Source organism: Heteronotia binoei, chromosome 5 (genome assembly GCF_032191835.1).
Source record: "Heteronotia binoei isolate CCM8104 ecotype False Entrance Well chromosome 5, APGP_CSIRO_Hbin_v1, whole genome shotgun sequence".
NCBI classification, from domain to species: domain Eukaryota; kingdom Metazoa; phylum Chordata; class Lepidosauria; order Squamata; family Gekkonidae; genus Heteronotia; species Heteronotia binoei.
This window is the reverse complement of record NC_083227.1, coordinates 109,121,285-109,144,453: the sequence shown is the minus strand read 5'-3', so window position 1 is coordinate 109,144,453 and position 23,169 is coordinate 109,121,285. Positions and strand designations below refer to the sequence as shown.

The 23,169-nt window shown below is 43.7% G+C and overlaps 1 protein-coding gene across 7 annotated transcripts in view; it reads left to right on the top strand.

Annotated features, from left to right (window-relative positions):
- The window catches only part of BSN (bassoon presynaptic cytomatrix protein), a 383,958-nt gene that overhangs the window by 356,359 nt on the left and 4,430 nt on the right, over positions 1-23,169 (top strand). The window contains exons 6-11 of one of the 7 annotated variants that reach the window (XM_060240047.1): positions 14,966-17,138; positions 17,494-18,377; positions 19,014-19,110; positions 20,011-20,151; positions 20,918-20,972; positions 21,284-21,381. In XM_060240047.1, coding sequence (XP_060096030.1) covers positions 14,966-17,138; positions 17,494-18,377; positions 19,014-19,110; positions 20,011-20,151; positions 20,918-20,958 — 3,336 coding nt within the window. In that variant the 3' untranslated portion in view covers positions 20,959-20,972; positions 21,284-21,381. Of the gene's footprint in view, positions 1-14,965; positions 17,139-17,459; positions 18,378-19,013; positions 19,111-20,010; positions 20,162-20,917; positions 20,977-21,280; positions 21,382-23,169 lie in introns of those variants that run through there. The other 6 variants (XM_060240049.1, XM_060240050.1, XM_060240048.1 and 3 more) reach the window with 6 other exon arrangements.

Genomic DNA, 23,169 nt, shown 5'->3' with positions numbered 1-23,169 from the left:
GAACTGAAAAACTTACTTGTGTGACTTTGCATGCTGAAATGAGGCCACTTTGAATGCTAAGTGTGTACATTGTTAATGCATACAAGACTTGCTTGTGCTATATATTTCCAGCATGCTAGTGTTCCTTAAATAGCAGCTGCAACCCAGATTTGAACAAGCTGATGGACACATACAGCTGAGTTCTTGTGACCTGTCAAAATCAAAATATGTATTTGAGGAGGAATTGAGGCAGAAGTGGTGGCTTTGTACAGTTGGTGTACTACTATATGCAACCCCTATTCTGCCCCTCCCCAAATAACTAAACCATCCACTTTCATGGAGTGAACTAATGCCAAAGGTGATCTGAGGAAGAACAGTGTGAGATGCATTAGACTGGAGGGACCACTAACCAACGTATGCCTTGACAGTATAATATGGAATGACATGTCTAAGGCTGGGAACTAAATTATTACTTCTTGCCCAGTCTTGGCATTAGTTTTTGAATTATTGAGCTATAGGGTAAAAGAGATTGTTGGATTTGTCAGGATGTTTCCAAATAGCTGTCCTAGAGCATTAGAACATATTTACATTGAAAGGGTGTCAGTTATCAAAAATGATCGTCACATGTGTATTTTCCTGCACATGTACCTGCTGGGAAGCTGTAACTGGTTATCGCTGTCTAGAATGTGTATATTGTGGCTCAACTGAACCATCACATTCCTCATTCTACAAGCCATGAATAAGAAATTGGAATGTAGAATGCACCATTGGCTTGTGGGCTCCCTCCTCCCCTCCTACATGCGTTTCTCCTTCTCCCTTCCATGCTTAGCACTAATTACATCTTGCCATTACATGTAAATCAGCACTAACATTGTTTACCACTAATCAGGATTGCCTCAAGCCACAGTTTGTATGTTCATTTCAAATCATTTTTTTTCCCAGAATGGTGGTTTGGAAGTAATTCAGTTAGATATTTAACTAATTCAGGCTTAATGGTAAAATATGGTTATAGTGGCATGGAAGAGGGGGGAGAATGCATGCAAAAAGGGGAAAGGAAGGAGGAAATGGAAGATCCTGTGGTGAAGATTTGGAAGTTTGGGGTATGTGATATCGGAGCTGTATATACAGTCAGCACTGTGACAATATAATATGTATGACTTACATGCTTTCCAGCAGAAATATTGTGATGCTTGAAGTATCTCACAGTGAGCCATGAAAGATTTTGCTAATTACAGATCCAACAGATGATTCTCCAAATTTAGATTTACTGTATTTTGGGCATATTTGGCTCTTGCAAATATTTCTCAGCTTAGTTAGTGAGCTCTTTTATTATGTTGATCATGTGATTCTTTGGTAGATTTGTTTGACAAAGCAGGGTGTCTTGTTTTTGTCATGCAATGGCATAATGTAGTAATATTAACATTTCCTCCCCATCATAGTCCATGGGAGATATCCCTCAGTGCAGCTGAAACTGAGAGATGAAGCTGGATATATATTTTGTTGCAGTCATAGTCATTTTTTGTCATTTTCTTGGCATATCTACTCTTCACCTCTCTGTACAGTCAGCATTTCATGCTATTTTTTTTAAAAAAAGCCTTTCTATGGTGGAATGTCTCCAGCAGGCGCGCTTGGATGTTTCAATTTGATTAACGTTCCAGCAATGAATATTTTAAAAGGCTGGCTTCACATTACTGCTGTTGTGTGTGCACATACAAAGTCACTTACAAATACATTCATAAGGCATCTCCCTGTATATAATTATTATTGAGATTTTTATTAATTTTATGATTTTTTCAAATATTAGATTAATAAAACTTTTAGAAGAGAGAGAAAATAATAATTATAGTAGTTTTCAGCTTCTTTGGTATCCATCAAGTTTTAGGAAAGGTCTCCATGTATTCTAGAATTTATCTTCCGTAGTCAATGGGCAGATGTTGCTTTTTCTTTTGCAGCAAGGTCCAGAAGATCTTCCATTCACTTCTCTACAGTAGGTGAACTAACTGATGCTCAAGACTAAAATATAAATCTTTTAGCAGCAATTGTAGCTCTCAACACCAGGGTTTTTGAGATAAATCTAATTTCCAAGAATTAGAAAAGCTGCCTAACAAAAAGATTATGGCAGGGAAATCAAATGTAGGGTCTAAGGCAAAATGTTAGTATCTACAGTGTTTTTGTGAACAAACTGAGGCCAGGTCAGTGAAATTCCTTATTTTCTGAACACCATCTCTTTGGTACACTGAACAAAATATGGACCCTGGATTAAAAAAAATAGTTAATTTTCAGTACATGTGAGTGTGAGGCAAACATTGTACACTCTCCTTTAATTTTGGCATTTACTAGCTTTCTAGTGCCAAGCACTGCACATTTACTAATTGTTGTTATCTAAAAATGTAAGAGGGACCCAGCTACATTCAAATAACCAAGATCTGTTTCATGGATCACACAAAACCATTTTAAAACAGATATATATATATATATATATATATATATATATATATATATATATATATAAAGAAACATGTTCTTATGACCACTGGACCTACTTGTTGGAGTGATGGTTCTGTCAAAAAGACTTGCTGTCCACTTTTTAATCAGTATTGGCCAGACTGTATGAAAATGAGTTTCAGATATGTGGATTCCCAGATCATGGAAGGTTTTATAGGTTGCAGTCAGTAGCACCTTAAATTGATCATGGAAGCAAACTGGCAACCATGAACATGCTGCCCAACAAGAGATAAGTTAAATTCTGGCGCAGATGAAATTTTACACCATATGCTTCCACCCACTGTGAAAACTATTCTTACCAGCTGCTTCCTTAACCTGCTACTAATCCATAAAAAGGCTCATTCTCTTATCCCATTAGAAGTAAGTTTATTCAAGAGCTTTTGATGAGAGACTTTGTCAAAAGCTTTCTGGAAGTTCAATTAGGTCTCGGCATGAACCTGTTCATGACCCTAAATTCACAATTAAAATCACCTGGGTCATGGTTTGCGAACCAAGGTTCATGCATTCTTGCCTTAACTACCCTCCCACAACCCTCTATGTGCTTTTCGGAGGTTTTAGTATCTTGCGGTGGGGTGTGTCAGCTGCATCTGCAGGAGACATACTGATCAATTACAATAATCAAAGCAATGGAGAGGGTGAACTTCTGCGGCCCTGAAAACATCAATAGTGGCCCTCCAAAGCTCAACAGGCAGCATTAGTGCGATGGACTGCACTTTTAAGAAGCTGCTGTACAAACAGTTGAAGGATTGTGAAGGGTTAATTCTTCACAGAAGCCGGAGAGCTTTCAGTGACAGGCTGTTTCAAGCAATCTGATTGGTTGGCATCAGCTGAGCAGAGAAAGACTTCTGAGCTGCCTGCTGGAGAGATTCAATCAAATTGCTTTAAAGTAGTTCTAGGTAGAGATGGGCATGAACCTTGTCACTAACCTAAATTTGGCCTCCCAAAAGCCAAGTTTATGAACTGAGAGTCGTGCAATCACACCAACAACAAACCTCCAATGAACCTCCTTGGTTTTTATGGAGGTTTGGCAGGGCTGAAGTATTTCTGGGGCTTGCTGGCAAAAAGGGGGACACTTCACCCTCTCCTGCCTGCTGGCAGTGACCCGTGGGAAACAGAAATGCCCCCCTAGAAGGCACTTCACCCCTTCCTATCTGGCAAGCCACAGCCAGGAGAAAGGTGTGGTGCAGTGCCCCCCAAAAGGCACTTTACCCTTTTCGTTCTGCTGGCTCAGCTGTTGTGGGCCCACTTGCACAACCCATTTAAAGGGGCTGCCCCAGGCATCCTGAGACAGCTGGGCCAGCACAGAGAAGTCTCTCCCCATCAGCTCAGCTGTCACTCTTGGGCACCCTTGTGCAGCCTGTTTAAAGGGGATGTACCAGGCAACTTGAGGTGGGGATGAAGTGCCTTCAAAGCCAGGAGAAAGGAGGGAATCACTTCTGTAATATTTCCCCCCACACACACACACTTTCTCCTGTCTGAGGTTCGCCACACCCAGGAGGAAGGGAGACCCTTCCCATGAGATCCCTTCCCCACTTTCTCCTGGCCATTACTTCCTTTAAACCACACCACAAGAGGAGAAGTTGCCCCCAGGATCTGTGTGCAGTTCTCCTCCTGTGGCACCTCTAGCCTGCAGAGGAGCTATTCTACTGCATAACGACCCTCACAAAACAAACTGGTTCTGTAAATGGAGAGGTCTGTGAAAGTTCATGGTTCATGCAGCCCCACGAACCATGAACTGAAATGGAACTTGGTTTTCCCAGTTTGTGCCCATCCCAAGTTTAGGGAGTAATTCTAAGCAGTCCTACTCAGAAAAAAGTCTCATGATATTCAATAGGTCTTATGCCCAGGAAAATGTTTTTAGTACTGTGCTCCAAGATGCTTGCACACTGTCAGATCCAGATGGCTTTAGAGGGCTCCCATTCTGCTCTATGGGAGCAAAATCATATATACCCCCTGCTCACACACAGCCATTGTTTTCTAGCAGCAGCAGGCATGTCACACGTTAGTTAGAGACAGAGAGGGAAGGGAACTGGCTGTGATTTTCCCAGAGAGTACTTTCCTGGGGCACCTGCTCAGTCCCCCTAAATCCAATCCCCACCAAACCTGGAGGGCAGGTAGAGGAGTCAGCTGGAGACTTGCTGCATGTTTGGTATCTCTAGCCCACAGGGAACCCATTGTACTGCATCATGAACCTATACAAAACAAATAAACAAGAAGGTCCATGAATGGTCATGTTTTGTGTGGTCCCACAAACTGAAATGAACCTCCATTTTGCTGGTTCATGCCCATCTCTGGTCCAGATATACTAGATTACCTCATTCACATGCTTCTGAAAAGATCTTCAAATTGTTGGTAGGTCAGGGTTGCAGAAGCTATGCTGATGTTTCCTCAGCAATGATTCTATACATTTTACAATTCTAGTACCCAAGACAGATATTAGACAATTGCTTACTTTCTCTCTTCCTTCAGACCCCTTTTAAAATCAGTGTTTATGTTGATTACCTTCCAGTTCACTTGTGGAGGCTAGTTTTAGTGACATTGCATTATATAGATAAAAAATTTAACATTTAAATTATTTATCAGCACTCTCAGGTATATGACATCTGGACTTGGTGATTTCTTAATTTTGTCAGTTAAACCTAGAACTTCATACCTTGTTACCCTTACAAAGAAAGCAGCTAAGGACTGGCTTTAGTCTAGCATGTTCCACGACAAAGACAAGTGCAAAGGACTCATTTAGCTTCTCCATAATTTCTTTCCCTATTTCCAGCAAATCTTTCAAACTTTTGCTAATGGCCCCACCACCTCCTTGGCTAGTTTCCCACTTTGGATAAATAATTTGTAAAAGGATATTTTAGCAATGCTTTTAAAATATTTTAGCAATAGGAATGCCAGGTCCAACTCATAAAATATCTGGAGACTTTGGGGGTGGAGCCAGGAGACTTTCCCATTCTCTAAAATAAATAAAAATACAGCAGTGCAATTCCCCTGAATACAATCTTCATTTCCTCATACCCCAGAAGTTGCATTTCCATTGAATGAAAGTGAATACATACACACAGAGAGAGAGAGAGAGAGAGAGCAACTAAAATAAACTGTTTGTAAGCACACATTTTTGTGATCTCACAGGGCAATTTAATCACGGAAGTTGCTGAATGTAACCATCTGCTGTATTTCAGTCAGCTTCTTCAGACTAACAGGAAAATGAAAGGAGCACAGCCTAGGGGGGTGGGGTTTTTCTCCATTCCATAATCAGGTTCTAGTTAACTCCATTTTACTACACACACAACTTGCAAAACAAACAGAGGGGCTGTGCTGGCTTCTCTTCCTCTTTCACATGATTCACACACTCATGGGGAAGAAACACATGGCTCTGCCTGCTCGCCCCACTCATGCAGCTCAGCTGAGATTTAAAGGCACACATACAAGTCCAAAACAAGCAGTTTGCAAGATTCTTTTAAGCCTGCCAAGGTTTAAAGGCACATCCTGGCTGTTGGGATTGGGAGGTTTTGGCAGAGGGGAGAAGCCTGCAAAACCAGAGGATTCCCTACCGGGACCTGGCAAGCCTGTTTAGCAATATTTCTAAACTTTCAGCAATGTTTTTAAATATAATGTTTTTAATAACATGTTTCTCTGATTCTTTTTTCACATGCCTTGTTGTCAGCTTACATTTATTTTGCCACAGTTTGTGTTCCCCTCTGTTTTTATATTTTGGGCAAAACTTCCTCTTTTATTTTTCAAAAAAGGCTTCTTGCCTTTCTTGAATTTTGCTCATTAACTACACTGGCATTTTCTTGCAGTTGCTTGTACCATTCCCAATACATAACATACATTTTTGTCTGAGCTTCCAGTAGGTTTTTAAATAGCCTCCAGGCATTCTGAAGAGATCTGACCTTCTTGACCCTCCATTTCTACTTCCTTTTTAATGAAGTCCCTTATTTTTTAGAAGTTTCTATTTCAACAAATTTATGTGTGCCATTTATAGTATTCTAGCACTTTTCCCATACCATATTTTTCAGGCTTTGCACCAGAGACTTTAAGCACTGCAGTACAGATCTTTATCATTTGATGAAGGTATTATGTTCTTTCGCTGACAGAAAAAAAAAGATCATTACCTGTCTGTTACAGCTACTAGATGAGGTCTCAGCGAATTTGTGCTGTGTCACATTCTCCTGATATTTAATTTTTGATGCAAAAGCTTCCATTTTGATTTCATTTCACAGCTATTTATAGCCATTGTTTTCTCCTCTCTGCTACAACCTTTTTAATTTGAAAGAGCTTTTTGTAACACCCCATTGCTGAAATTCTCCACCCCAAAAAACTAGCTAAAAACAGATTATATTACTCAAGTCATGCAAAAATATTTGCAAAATTCAGATACTACAACATACCTGTTATACATACCTGTTGGAGATCATCCATTTTAAAAAAGGTATAGAATCATAGAATTGGAAGAGACCTCCAGGGTCATCTAGTCCAACCCCCTGCACAATGCAGGAAACTAACAAATACCTCCCCCTAAATTCACAGGAACCATTGCTGTCAGATGGCCATCTCGCCTCTGTTTAAAAACTTCAAAGGAAGGAGAGTCCACCACTTCCTGAGGAAGCCTGTTCCATTGAGGAACCGCTCTAACCATCAGGAAGTTCTTCCTAATGTTGAGCCTGAAACTCTTTTGATTGAATTTCAACCCATTGGTTCTGGTCCTATCTTCTGGGGCCACAGAAAACAATTCCACACCATCCTCTTTATGACAGACCTTCAAGTACTTGAGGATGGTGATCATATCAATTCTCAGCCACCTCCTATCCAGGCTAAACATGCCCAGTTCCTTCAACCTTTCCTCATAGGACTTGGTCTCCAGACCCCTCACTATCTCTGTTGCCCTCCTCTGGACCCGTTCCAGCTTGTCTATATCCTTCTTAAAATGTGGTGCCGAGAACTGAACACAATACTCCAGGTGAGGTCTTACCAGAGCAGAATAAAGCGATACCATCACTTCACGTGATCCAGACACTACACTTCTGTTGATACAGCCCAAAATTGCATTTGCCTTTTTAGCCACCGCATCACACTGTTGACTCATGTTCAGCGTATGATCTACTAAGACCTCTAGATTCTTTTCGCACATACTACTGCTAAGACAACTGTCCCCCATCCTATAACCATGCACTGGATCTTTCCTACATAAATGCAGAACTTTACATTTATCCCTGTTAAAATTCATTTTATTGGTTTTAGCCCAATTTTCTAGCCTGTCAAGATCATCCTGTATCCTTTGTCTGTCTTCTACTGTATTTGTAACCCCTCCCAATTTAGTATCATCTGCAAACTTAATAAGCATTCCCTCTATTCCTTCATTCAAATCATTTATAAAGATGTTGAACAAAACAGGTCCCAAGACAGATCCTTGAGGCACTCCACTTGTCATTGTCACTCTTCTCCAAGAGAATGAGGAACCATTCACAAGCACTCTTTGGGTGTGATCTGTCAACCAGTTACAGATCCACCTAATGGTAACAGGATCCAAACCACATTTTATCAACTTGTCAACAAGGACAGTATGTGGAACCTTATCAAAAGCCTTACTGAAATCACGATAAACTATGTCTACATCAGCATTCCCCTGATCCAGCAAGGTAGTAACTTTCTCATTCTTGTGTTGTTTCGCAGAGCTGCAAATCATACATGGTTAAAGAAAGACACTTTCCCACACCTGAAACATGTGGCTGGAAGTCTGCAGCCTGTTTCATGACCCTTGAGCTCATAAATGTGCTGCTGCCACTGTTATGTGAGAGCAGGTACAACTTCTCTGTTGCTATCATCACCAGGGCTGGCGCATGGGAGTAGGCCAACTTGGTGGCTACCTGGGGCACCAGAGGCATCCCCTCTCCCACCGTGTCTGGTGCTGCTAAATTCCTGACCTTCAAAGCTGGCAGCTCTGAGTGTGCTCACTCCTCACCCCCTCCACCTCACCGAAACTCCCCACCCCCAACCTCACCACTGCCATGCCCCAGCGTCAGCAAAGTTAGGGGAGGCGGCATGGCAGCAAACGCGCTCAGAGCCAGCGGCTTTGAATGCGCCCGCTGTCTTTGACCTTCGGCAAGGTCGGGGGGTGGGGAGTGAGCACATGCAGAGCCAGCAGCTCGCCTGCGCTCGCCTGCTGTCTACCCGCCCTTGCCGAGGCTTTGCAAGCCTCATGAGGTGGGGGGGGGGGTTTCCCAGCCCTCTCCCGTTTTAAAGCTTTAAAGCGGGAGAGAGCTAAGAATAGGGGGGGCTGTGTGCATTGCACATGACCTGAAGTGATGTCATTCATCAGGCCACACAAAAAAATGTAAAAAAGAAAAAAAGGGGGGTGGGGGGCCAATTTCGGCCTGGGGAGCTGGAAAGGCCAGTGCCGGGCCTGATCGTCACTGTAGTCAGTGAAGAATCAGGGGAAATACCTGATGATGGGCAGCTTGTACAAGCCCAGGATGAACAATGTTAGAGCTCAATTCTGCTCGTAAGTCAGAGGAAATGCAACAATCCAACATTTAATTGCTGATACTTGCTGTCCCAGTTGCAGCTACAGAAATCTCCCCTTCTTCTGAGGCAGCTACTGTAAGCTCTTGCAGAGGTTTTGTTAGGATTCTTAATGACTGGGTAATTATGACAATAGATGAATCTAAATAATGGAATGCAGAGAGTAGACAAAGAGTATTTTTTCCCTCCCTCTCCCAAAATACTAAAACTTGAGGGCATCCAACAAAACTGCTGGCAGTAGCTAAAGGACAGACAAAAGGAAATACCACTTTTCACACAGAGTGATTAAAATGTGGAATTCACAGCCAGAGGATGCAGTGATAGCCACAGGAATAAACAGCTTTAAAAAAGGATTAGATAGACTCATGGAGGAGAAGTCTGTCAGTGGTTAGTAACCATGGTGACTGAGGGGAACCTCCACATTCAGGAGCTCTAATCCTCCAAATCTCAGAGCCAGGAGGCAACATCAAGGGTAGGCCTTGGTTTCTATGCCCTGTTCTTGGCCATCCAGAGGAACTGGTTGGCCACCATGTGAGTCAGGATTCGACTAGATGGATCATTGGTCTGATCCAGCAGGAGTATTCTTATGTGTATCCAGAGCTCATTCGGCCACAGAATGAACTCAACAGAGTACACAGGTTGAGTCCAGTGCCCTGGGTAGGTGCCATTTGGCCCATGAGTGTACATACTAAGCAGTGCTCCCAGGATTGTTTGAAGTCAGGAAAACAGCACAGGGTAGGCATCCCAATCCTCCCGCCCTGGCGGGAGTCTTCTGGATTTCCAGCTCCTTCCCCCGCCCCCCCCCCAAATGGAAGCGGGAGGAGGGGGAAGGGGGGCGATCTGCAAGTCCGGTTGCTTTTGAGCCCATCTACACTGAAGTGGAGAAGAGGCTGCAGCGCAGCGGCGTCGCCCGCTCTGCCTCTGAAGTCAAATGAGATAAGGGGATGGTGGAGGCAAAGGGAAAAGTGAGCCACAGAACTGGACGTCCCACAACGCTCCTTGCTTCCCGCTGCTGTGATCCACCGACGCACCAGCCTCCCGGCCTAATCACCTCCCCGTTCAGAAACAGCGTGCAAGCACGCTCCCTGCAGCCCAAACACGCTGAGAGGACTGCCGAGACGGGGAGCGGAGGCTTCAATACAAGCGTTGAAGCCCCGCCCCCTCCAGACGCGGCCGAAAGCGAGCCGAAGAGTCTGCTCTCAACACATACATTGGATCCCTCCTTCTTCCATTGGATTTCTTTGCAGAATACGGCAGGTAGTCTTTGCTTTCCCTCTTGATCTGTCCCTCTCTTATTTTCCAAACCACATGTACACCTTTAGCCCAAAGAGTATCCCTTGTTCCACTTTGGAGCAGTTCTGCTATTTGTTGCTATATTTAATGAGATAACGAATGTGTCTGTGTTTTTGATTTAGTACTTCTAGTATTTGCTTAAGGTTATTTCCCCTTGCACACACACACACACACACACACACACACACACTACCGTACCAACTCTCTGAATAAATTTTGTATCCCTTTTAAAATCAGATCTCTGCCATCCTTTTCCAACTGAAAACTTGCTCCTCACTGTTGCCACTTGAGGTAAAAGATCTTGGTTTTCTTTGCTTTGTTCAAACATGCAAAGCTAATTCTCCTTGTTGATCTGAACATAATATTCATGTGTTTGTTGTGTGGGCATGGTAACATTTGCATAGATATAAGTAATAACAACACCATATAATGTGAAGAATAAGGTGGTATGATCAGCCGTGTCTCTGGGCAGTGAGCTACTTAACCAAGGGTAAACACCAGTGAGTATATTTTTTATAATATTAGTGCCATTATTTTCAGCAAATATTGGCTACTTACAAATATCAAAATCTAGTACAAAAATTAAAATCCATAAAACACAGTGTGTTAAGAATGCCTGTCTTTTTTAACATGCTGTTTTGGGAGGAGGCTTTGCATTATAAGAACATAAGAGAAGCCATGTTGGATCAGGCCAATGGCCCATCCAGTCCAACACTCTGTGTCACTCAGTGGCCAAAAAAAATTATATATATATATATACACACACACACACACACACACACACACACACTCTGTGGCTAATAGCCTCTGATGGACCTCTGCTCCATATTTTTATCTAACCCCCTCTTGAAGCTGGCTATGCTTGTAGCCGCCACCACCTCCTGTGGCAGTGAATTCCACATGTTAATCACCCTTTGGGTGAAGAAGTACCTCCTTTTATCCGTTCTAACCCGACTGCTCAGCAATTTCATTGAATGCCCACGAGTTCTTGTATTGTGAGAAAGGGAGAAAAGGACTTCTTTCTCTACCTTCTCCATCCCATGCATAATCTTGTAAACCTCTATCATGTCACCCCACAGTCGACATTTCTCCAAGATAAAGAGCCCCAAGTGTTTTAACCTTTCTTCATAGGGAAAGTGTTCAAAACCTTTAATCATTCTAGTTGCCCTTTTCTGCACTTTTTCCAATGCTATAATATCCTTTTTGAGGTGCGGTGACCAGAATTGCACACAGTATTCCAAATGAGACTGCACCATTGATTTATACAGGGGCATTATGATACTGGCTGATTTGTTTTCAATTCCCTTCCTAATAATTCCCAGCATGGAATTTGGGCACAAGTAGATTTTTCTTGAAAAGAGGTGGAAATGAAGCTTTGGAGCTCAGATCTGATACTGCTGAGGGAATGATGCTTCATATTGCAGTAAAAGAGAAATGGCAAGCGAGTTTAAACAAATGCTAAGAGTAAAAGACTATTTGACTTTTGCAGTGGTATGATGAAGAGCTACTTCTAGAATATCCATATGACAAATCTTTATTTTGGTTAACAACAAAGCACCATTCTTTAAAACTCAGATTTCATGCTTTTTTTTCTTTTTTCTTTGCACTGGCAAAACACAACATTGTAGGTTCTTTTAGAGTGCAGGAACCTGAGCCACCATCAACACTTGACTGTAGAGTAGGGTTGCCAATCCCCAGGTGGAGGCGGGGGATCCCCCAGTTTGGAGGCCTTCTCCCCGCTTCAGGGCCGTCAGAAAGCAGGGGAAGGGGAGGGAAATTTCTTCTGAGAACTCTATTATTCCCTAGGGAGAGTTATTCCCATAGAAAATCATGGAGAATTGATCCGTGGGTATCTGGGGCTCTGGGGGGAGGCTGTTTTTTGGGATAGAGGTATCAAATTTTCAGTATAGCATCTAGTGCCTCTCCCCAAAATACACCCCAAGTTTCAAAAAGATTGGACCAGGGGGTCCAATTCTATGAGCCCCAAAAGAAGGTGCCCCTATCCTTCATCATTTCCTATGGAAGGAATTGAAAAGGTGTGCTGTCCCTTTAAATGTGATGGCCAGAACTCCCTTTGGAGTTCAATTATGCTTGTCACAGCCTTGATCTTGGCTCCACCCCAATGTCTCCTGGCTCCACCCCCAAAGTCTCCTGGCTCCACCCCCAAAGTCCCCAGATATTTCTTGAATTGGACTTGGCAACCCTAGTGTAGCTGCAGAATAGACAGGATTCTTGTGGCACTTTAAGACTAACATTTTTAGCACAAGATTTTGTAAGCTTGGGCCCACTGCCACTTCATCAGATGCATGTTGTGGGTCCTCAGTAAGCAGACCTAGGGGCACACTAAACATCTCAGTTTTCAGGTCCCCTAGCTCTATAATAGCTTTATAATTCCATTTTTAGTGAGGTTGGGCCCACTCTATGGGTTTCCCTACCAAAGTAGATTCAGCTCTATTTTTAGACTCAGCTATCCAGTATAGGCTTCCCAATCCCCAGGTCCCAGAGGGGGATCCCCCGGTTTTACAGGCTTCCCCCCTCCCCCAGCCAGCTGGCCGGCGGGGGAAGCCCCGCCCCCAGAGCCATCACGCACCTCTATGAACGATTCCCATAGGGAATGATGGGGAATTGATCTGCGGGTATTGGGGGCTCTGGGGGGCCTGTTTTTTGAGATAGAGGCACCAAATTTTCAGTATAGCATCTAGTGCCTCTCCCCAAAATACCTCCCAAGTTTCAAAAAGATTGGACCAAGGGGTCCAATTCTATGAGCCCCAAAAGAAGGTGCCCCTATCCTTCATTATTTCCTATGGAAGGAAGGCATTATTTGTGCAGTCCCTTTAAATGTGATGGCCAGAACTCCCTTGAAGTTCAATGATGCTTGTCACACCCTTGCACTTGGCTCTGCCCCCAATGTCTCCTGGCTCCACCCCCAAAGACTCCTGGCTCCACCCCCAAAGCCCCCAGATATTTCTTAAATTGGACTTGGCAACCCTAGCACAGGGGGAAAGGCTGAGGCTTCCTCTTCATGTGTAGCACAGCTGTAATCTGAATAATCACTGGGCATGCAGCAACTGAGGAGAACCTGCAACTCCTGTGTGACTGTCACATGGGACACAGGGTGGTAACATCTGTAGTGTGTGCCTATCTACATCTCTTCTGAACACAACCAAGAAACAAGGTAGTGTTTTTGTGAAACCGCATTGTTCTTCTAGGACTAACAAGAGTTGTTTGTGAGAGGATCTTTTGTTTTTTTCAGCAGTGAGAAGTGAAAACACTTGCTATGAAAGTACTCATGAAAATGACTTGGTTGCCCAAGGGCTAATTGTTATTTTTGCTCATCTGAGTGTCTTCATGTCAGAATGATGACGTTTTGCCTGCAAGGCTTCTTTGCCTGCTCTTCCAGCCCAAATGGGAACCTGTGAGCTGCATGGCCCTTAGAGACCTTTCAAAAATACTGATTTAGAACAGCTGTTACTTCTTCCCCCACCAAACCATCTGACAGCTGTCTTTTTTTCTCTGGAGTCCTGCTAATTCTATGTAGGCCTTTCAACAGATATGATCAACAAGAACCCCACTATTCTGAATAGGGTTTTTGAAAGACTTTTAAAACTCTCCATTCTCCATACTTTGAAGAACTCAGGAAAAAAATTCTGGAGGATTATTCTTTATTAGGTCTCATTCTTCTGTAGTCTGTGTAAGATCTGCTATGGTTATGGAGCCTTTAGGGAGATGTCCAGAATCCTGAATTTCGTCTTTTGTTTCATTCAGTCCAATATAATAGCAGTAAAAACTAATAATACAAAGTTTTATCTGCATTTCATAGGCTCTTGATTTAAATTTATAAACCAAATTAGTCTGCCACTTACAATATAATCACTATACATTCTTGGAAACTTGGCTTACTCAGAAGTGAAAATCTGTTCCCAGTATGGTCTGACTAGAGATGTTTGCCTGAATTTATCTCTAAACCAGACTGAATTGGTTTTATTCTAGCTCATTAGGGAGAAATATTCGAGTAGTTTACTGTTTCTTTCAGAATTCATTTTCTCAGTGTCAGTACCTGTGACCATTCATGTAGTATAAGCTTGCCAGAAGAATCATTATTCACTCTAGCTATTCCCATGAAGTGTTCGTATTTTTATGCAGTGCATTTTAGATTCTTTCCATGGTTTGCCTTTTTGAGAACCATACATTGTAGCTTTTATTGGTAACAAGAAGTGTTGGGGCCCACTTGAAATTTGTAGTAGAGTGAAATATGATACTGATATTTGTTATTGTTTTCCATTCATTGTGACTTTAAGAAAATCAACAACAGCCCTCCTTAATTGGACAGGCTGTTTTATGGTTCTGCCAATTTTTAGAACTTCCATATACAGACTGTTCATTTAACTTTGTTTCATTGAAGAACACAGTATCAGTAAGCAGAATGAGATACCTTCAGGGCTTTTACACAGACTTTGTATAGGTAAATTGTCCTTTTTCTATTCAAGTTATTTTGGGTGCTTGTGAGTCTTAACAAATACTCCTCTATCATTTTATGTAATGTATTAAGTTTAAATGACAAGAAGTCAATGTAGGCCATTATTAAGTAGTACAGCAACTTGTTAAAGTGTGTTCTTTCGTTGTTATCTAGTACCTACATTTGATCATGGTTTCCATTGCCTTCTAGATTTCCGCTCTTCAGTCCAACACCCTCACTCGGAAGGTGAAGCGAACGCTGCCCAGTCCCCCACCAGAAGAAGCTCACCTCCCTTTGGCCAGCCAAGCTCACTCACAGATGTACATGCCTGGCCTTATGCAGAAAGGAATGGGAGGGCAGGCTGTTCAAGTGACCAAAGCCAGCCTCCTCAAAGACATTGACCGGGACTTGAAGCTGGTGGAGCATGAGTCTACTAAGCTGCGGAAGAAACAAGCTGAGCTGGATGAAGAAGAGAAAGAAATTGATGCCAAGCTGAAGTATTTGGAACTGGGAATCAATCAAAGAAAGGAGTCTTTGTTGAAGGATCGGAATGTTCGTGATTATCCCTATCTACGATGCCTGGGAGAGAACAGGGACTACATGTCTGACAGTGAGCTTAACAACCTCCGCCTTTCCAGCTACGAGAGTGGCAGTCTCCTGACTAGGCCCAGCACTGCTCCCTCTAATCAGTATGCCGATTTCTCCAGTGCACAGTACACATCAGCCTCTTCCTATACCCAGTATCAGTATTCCTCAGGACAGGCTGCCCCACCAGGCCCAGCCACATTCCAGCAAACAAGATTTCAGCCTCCACATTATCCTGCAGCTAGCAATGCCCCTGCTCAAAATGGCTTCCAGGCCAGCCAGATGCCTGCCTATCCTTCCCAAACTACATATCAGCCACACAGCTTCACACCAAGCACAGGGTATCAATCTGAACTGGGCCTGCAGAGCCATCAAGGCTTCCGACCCCCTTACCAGGCTCAGACCACATATTCCAACCAGGCACCTTTGCAGCCTGCTCAAAACACACTCTTTCAAACCCATGCAGACACACACACAACCTCCCAGAAACCACGGCAGACATCGCTAGCTGATTTAGAGCAAAAGATTCCCACCAATTATGAAGTGATCAGTAATCCCACTGTTGTGATTTCTGCTGCAACACCGGAAGTTACGTATAGCACCACAACAGTTACCAGCAGCTATGACCAATACAAAGCCCCAGAGGGAAGACCAACAGATAGGAGTGGTGCAGTGCAAAGTCCCTCCACCAGCTATTCCTCCGACTCTCTCTACACCAACCTAGAGCAAAACATTCCTCGGAACTATGTAATGATTGATGATATCAGTGAACTAACCAAAGAGAGTTCTGCAGGGGAGGGCCAGAAAGGAGATCTGCAGTCACAGAGCAGCAATGGACGGCATATTAAAGAAAAGGGTGACCTAGCCAATACAGATGTCTCCAGTAGGCCTTGCTGCTATTCTAAAGGAGAAGAAGAGTCAGAGGAGGATATGTATGATCATCATGGCCCTGACCATCGAGGGAAGAACTACCACAGGGGCCCAGAGAGCAATGGGAGGATGACTGGTAGCTCAGGCTCCTACTACTATGGAGATATTGATTACAGGCATTCCTCTCGCCCAGATAAACATGGGTCAAGTATAGGGATGCAGAAACACACTTCTAAAAACTTAGCCCCAGCTGTCATCTCTTCCAAGCGCAGCAAGCATCGGAAACAAGGTATGGAGCAGAAGATATCAAAATTCTCCCCTATCGAAGAAGCCAAAGATGTGGAATCAGACCTAGCTTCCTATACAGTAACCACATCAGTTAGTAGCAGCAGTGTGGCATCCAGAGCAAAGAAACTGCAAGATGACATCACTTATGGCCTCAAAAAGAATGTATATGATCAGCAGAAGTACTATGGCATGTCTAGCAGGGATATGATGGAAGAGGATGATAGAGCATATAGTGGTGGACGATCTAGGTCCTCTGGATATGTGTCAGAGAAACTGTCAAGCCGAGAGGTCAGCAGCAGGAGCAGATCCTATGAAAGAGAAAGCATGGAGAGACCTCCAAAAGGAAGCTCCAAGCCTTCTTCTCTTAGTATGGGTCAGAGTCGTGGGCGACCTCCAATGCGCACACAGACTTCAGAAGAGGAAAGCCCTATCAGTCCTTTGGGGAAATCTATGGGTGTGTCACGGTCCTCTGGTGGACCTCTTCCTCAGTCTGCTGGAGACAGCTGCTCCCAGTTCTGTTCCAGTCACTCATTGCCTGATGTACAAGAACATATCAAAGATGTGCCAAGAACCCACTCTTACAAGCATGAAGAAGGTTACATCATGGACGATTCACACTGTGTTGTTTCAGACAGTGAAGGTAATGGCTACCTGTGGTGACTTACCCCAGAGCATGCTCAAGCAGGTCATATCTGCAAAGACAGTACCCTGCCTGAGTTTGCTTGCCATGTGCCTTTCTCCCTCATTTTGCTTTCTGTATTGGTTGTTTTGTGTTAGTACTCTGCATGTCCTACTGGTGCTCACCGCTTGTTCAGTGTGATAATGAGCTAAGATTCCTGAGTTTTTAAATATTTTATGAATGGCTGATGTGACATATCATATATGCATGTGATAAGCACCTTGCATTCTTTTATTTCATTGCATGGCTTCAACCTGGGCTAAATGCGCACCTTTGGAGCAGGAGATTGACTGTGATCTGTTTTTGGTTTCTGAAGCCTATCACTTGGGTCAGGAGGAGACAGACTGGTTTGATAAGCCGAGGGAACCTCGCTCAGAGAGGATGAGGCATTATGGTGGCCACTCCTCATCCTCCCAGAAAAGGGGTACAGTTAAGCATACCTATCATGACTATGACGAACCCCCAGATGAAGACTTGTGGCATCACAGTGACTATTCCCACCCACGTCACTCCTCTTCCAAAGAACATAGACACCATGGAGATTATGGGAGGCATACCTCATCCTCTCGGCACTCCAGTGATGATCTGCCAAGGAGATCATCTAGGCAACATCCAAGAGATCCAGGTCGCCATGAATCTCGTGGACATGGACAACCCTCTTCCCAGAAGAAAGCTCAGCAAGCAGATATGAGAACACAGCCAGGTTATCCTTCCAGCTCTTCAGAATATTCCCAGCAATCCCGGCAGCCATCTGGCTACCATCATACCTCAGAGTCCCAAAAACCACAGAGACAGATGCAACATGGGCCATCATCTCAGCAGCCAAAATCAGAGCCACTTTCCCATCCACAACAACAGCAGCAGCAGCAGCAGCAAACGAGGCAGCAGCAAGCAGGACAGCAGCAGCAGCAGCAGCAACAGCAGGCTTCAGCCAGGCAGCAGCAACAGTCAGGAAGGCAGCCTCAGCAGCACTCAACAGCTCCTTCACAGCAGTCATCTCAGCAACAACCCCAGCAAGTCAGGATGCAGCAACAGCAACAACAGCCACCACAGCAGCAACCACTGCAGCAACAGCAGCCACCACCTCCGGGGACCCAACCTTCCACACGGCCAGCCCAACAACAACCTGGGCAGCCCCAGCCACTGGGCAAACCACAGTCAACTGTCCAAGCACAATCTAGCGCTCACCAAGCAGGACCAGTAAGTAGCAGTTCTCCTTTGCTGACTGCCAATTGTAGAGTAAGCAACCACTGGTGCAACCACTGGCTGCACCACATCTTGGTCTACATAATGGTGAGAGTACTGGACAGAACTATGGTCCATTTTATGGAATGGGGTGTGTACAAAAATGGCAGTCACTGACTGCGCATGGCTTATTGTCCAGTTCAGCAGACAGAATTATACAGTATAAGGTTTTCCCAACAGATGAATTACAGGAATTGATAAAGCTCTTAAAATGTTAAAGAGGAGGCATTCTGCTGATTGGCACATTTGAATGACAGGTTTGGAAAGAGCCATAGAAGATCATGTGCACAAGAAAAGACAAGGGGTGGGAATGAGGCTTTACATTATGAATGTTTAGCATTCGTAGGTAGTGCATCAGCAACACCGATGTATGTGGGGGGTGAGGAATACAACATCTGATGGAGAACAGGGATACTTAAAGGGTGGATTAGGGACAGCCCAAATGACTTGACAATTACATTTTGGGGAAGAAGCCTGAGGGGAACATCCTGAGGTGGCTTTCATGTTGCAGTTATTTTTCTCTAATTTGCAGTGTAACCCTGCTGCCCAACACCTGGGAAGAATTTTTTAAATCTTTGTTTACTATTACAGCCTAAAACAGAACAGACTGATGCATCCAAGCCTACCACAAAAGTGCTACAGGTGGGGAGAGCACCCCAAACACAGCCACAGGGAACAACTGCAGGAGGTAAGCAAGCTTTCCTCTCTTGTAGGTGGCTCCTTTTCAGCATCTATCACTGGAAGGAACTTGTTAACTACCAGCAACTTGTTAACGAAAGCTTAATTATTGTTATTATTATCATCATTATTATTCAAGTGGGTAGCTATGTTGATCTGAAGCAGCAGAGCAAAGTTTGAGTCCAGTGGCACTTTTAAGACAAAGTTTTATTCTGGGTATAAGTTTTCATGTGCATGCACACGAAAGTTTATACAAAGAATTAAACTTTGTTGGTTTTAAAGGGGCTGCTGGACTCAAACTTTGTTGTTGTTGTTGTTAATCCTACTACTATTAAGGTTCAGTTTGTTCTCAGAAGAGTAAATTCCAAACGATTCACTGCAGAGAACGAAAGCTTCTTAAGCAAGATCAAGCAGATGCTAAATGCCTTTGACCAGTCCATCATCTAGCCATGGTTGTACAGAGAATATGCCTATCAGTATAGAATTAGCAGAGCACAAGTCATAGAAAACACAAGGAGGATGCTTGAAAGCACATAGGGAACATTGATCCGTTTCCCATAGCTGTAAGGACAAGCAGCTCTGTCACTCATATAGAAAGAAGCAGTAATTCAGCTGGAGATCGACCAACAACACAGCTCCAATTTAAAGTAATTCCATCTTCTTCTGTACCAACCACATAATGCATATTCAAATGTTAATATTTTTATGCTCTTAGAAATATTGTGACCACCATCTCATCTTTTTCCTGGTCCAGGTGGTTGAAAAAAGTTTAATTATGAAATACTTTGGGGTGGAAGACAGAAGCTAAAGGAGAAGTAGTTTGAAACCCTGCACACTGCCCTCTTTTGCCTGCCCTAAGTGATAGGATGGGGCTCCTATTCAAAAGCATTCATATGGTTTCCTCCAACAGGCATTAAGCTGGGTCCTAAGCCAGCTGGAGCACCCACTTCTGCTGGTGCAGCAGCTGGTCAGCCAGGAGCAGAAGGAGAGAGTGTCTTCTCCAAAATCCTGCCAGGAGGTGCAGCAGAACAAGCAGGCAAATTAACTGAAGGTGAGAGAAGGTGTTTCTTGGAGATTTGTCCCAAAGCATGAGGGATGTTCCTCTTCAGGCTCACACACATAGAACTGATTAAGCAGGACTGGCAGAAACTAGCCAGAGGAAATAGAAGAACTGTGTTTCAATTTCACACCTGTGAGACAGGCTGAAAAAAAAGGAGAGCAAAGCAAAAAAACAAAAGGCAATGAAAGTCAGAATAAGGGAAGTAGAGAAGGGATAGAAGTTCCACTGAAGAAGCCAAATCAACTAGCATCAGAGGCCATCAGTACTGCAGGACCATTTGTCCTTTGGCTGCAAGGGTTGCTAAAGAACTTGTGAAAACAAATGAAGCTGCCTGGCTGAATTAAAACAGAGGCTCCTTCTGTCCCACTACTGACCAGCAGGTCTTAGACATTCCCCCAGCCTTTCTGTTATAGATCCTCTGATGTAGAGATGCCACACCAGTGATTGAAATTAGGACCTTGAGTTCCACTACTAAGTTAAGTTCCTCATGACTTAATTCCAAACTAAAAGCTAAATGTTCAAACAATAGAAGACAATGTAGGAATAAAACAAGTTTCATCACAGAGATGTTGGGACAAAGCCTGGTAACTAAATAGATAAATGAAAGAAGTGATGTCTATGGAATAAAAATATATAACTAAACAACAGTACAGAAAAGAAAGAAGATAGGACTGACAGCAAGACATTCTCTGGAACCTGATAAATGTGGATGTTCTGCTGCATCAGGCATTTATTTCTCTTTTCTTTACATCCATAGCTGTGTCAGCTTTTGGCAAAAAATTCACATCATTTTGGTGAGAGAACGCCACCAGGTGAGTCACTTTTGGTCTTCCATATATACAACCACCAGTGACTTTGGAACTGTCAGACAAACCTCAAGCCACATTTCATGTGCCCTGGCTGCAGCAATCCTCAAACTCCTTCAGTATTTCTTACTTGAGACTTTGATTGCAATACAACAGTTGCCCCAATGCCAGGACACGGGGTTAGTCAACTGCCCCCTTAACCCAAGAACCCATCCAATTACAAGACGGCTTCTTTTCCTTTCTTTTAGATTTTTCTTTCTCTTTTCTAATAGTTCTCTTTGCTCTCACTCTCGCTCCCTCCCCCTTCACCCCAGCAGGAGTTTTGGAGAATACATGAAGATCACATTACTGCAGTGAAAAAACCTATGAAGAATCCAGTGAATTCAGTCTGCTGCTCCAGACTCTGGGTATAAGAGTAAGTGTCACCCTGTTGTCTCTAGACCCCACCCTCTGTCACATTTTGTTTGGGGGGGGGCAGACACTGGATAATTTTTTAACCTTATTCTGATACCGTCCCTGGTATGTGGTACATTGTAGAAGAGCTATTTGTTTTACTCACTCACATCCTTCTCTGAGTACTGCAATTTGCCACTTACTTTAAATTGTTGTTGTTGTCATCATATGGCATTGTGGGTAGAATAACTGGGAGATCCTAAGATTGTCTGGCAGCCAGAAGTTCTAGCTCTTTAGCATTCTGCACTTCTAGGAAGAAAGCTAGACTTGTTTTAAGGCAAGAGACATTTCAGAGGTTGTTTTACCTGCCTCTGCATCACACCCCTGGTATTTCTTTAAGGCAGCCCTTCCAAATACTAGCTAAGGTCAACCCTGCTTAGCTTCTGAGATTTGATGGGATTGGGTGAACTTGGGCTGTCAAGGTCACAGCACTAAATTAATTGAGCCACATCCAGTCAAGTGTACATTCGAATGCTGCTAAATACTTGCTTAATGTTCACAACATATTATCCATTGTGAAGGATTACAGGGAGTCTTTGACTGATTCCCCACTAACCTTACGCCACTCGCACTCTCCTTTTCTCCACAGGGCTTCAGTCGGATTTCACACTATCTGGCCTGGGGCTGCAACTCGCTCCGCCTCTTCCATACAGCAAACAAGATCCTCTAAAAACCAGTTTGTTTGTCACGTGAAAAAGGCAAAGCGAGTTGCAGCCCCAGGGCAGATAGTGTGAAATCTGACAGAAGCCCCCCCCCCCCCCCCCCCGAGAAGAGGAGCATGACAGTGGCATATGGCTAGTGGGGAATCGGTCTTTGTCCTTACAGACTGTGTTGTGTAGATGACTGGCTTGGGAGAGTGAGCAGGAGGTGAGGGACAGAATATGGGAGGCAATAATGGTGATGGGAGCATCAAAAGGAAGTGAAGGAACAAAGGAGATGTGGGTGGAATGGTCTAGCAAAAACTTTGTGTAAGAAATGGCAGAGGAATTTGAAAGAGAAAAGGAAGGCATTGAAAATCATATTTATTGTTACTTCTATGGCAAGCTGAGAGGCCATTCCAGACAGAGAAATGTATGACAGGAAACACAGGATGATTCCCCACTCTGATTATTTATCCCTGATTATTTTTTCTACACCACCATTTCTCCCAGTTTAAATTGTCTGCTTGCTCTCGGTTATTAATTCTATATTCGAGTTCCTAGTCATCAACCGAGGGGAAGGTGGGGGGGAGAGAAACAGCTTCCCCTTTAGGGGATCTAGAGGATGAGTGCGGGGAAGACTTTGTCTGTTTGGTAGAGGGCCCTCCAGAGTACCAATGGGCAGCCAGACTTGAGACCCAGCACCCCAAAACCCTGGGGATCAACACAGGAGAAAGCAAGGCAGGAGAGTGTCATGGGGGAAGGCATCTTCCTCCTGACAGGAGAAAAAAAATATCCTGGCAATTTGACATACCCTGGCCACTCAGCTCCCTCCTCCACGATCAAGAAGGAGGGGCACCTGCACCACATTGGAGTCCTTCAAATTCATCTGATGTGGGTGGGGGAAGAGAAGCCAGCCTCCTCCCCTCCCAGCCCACTTCCAATGGAACTGCAACCCAAACACAGAAGAAGATAGGTTGTTGGTAGCAACTTTATGGCGTGCAACCCAAAATGGACAACAAAGAAAGACAAAATTGACAACAAAGAAGGGGGAAATATATAATAGAACTCTCCTACAGAAATAAAACCTTACCTGTGCTGACAAGTGATTG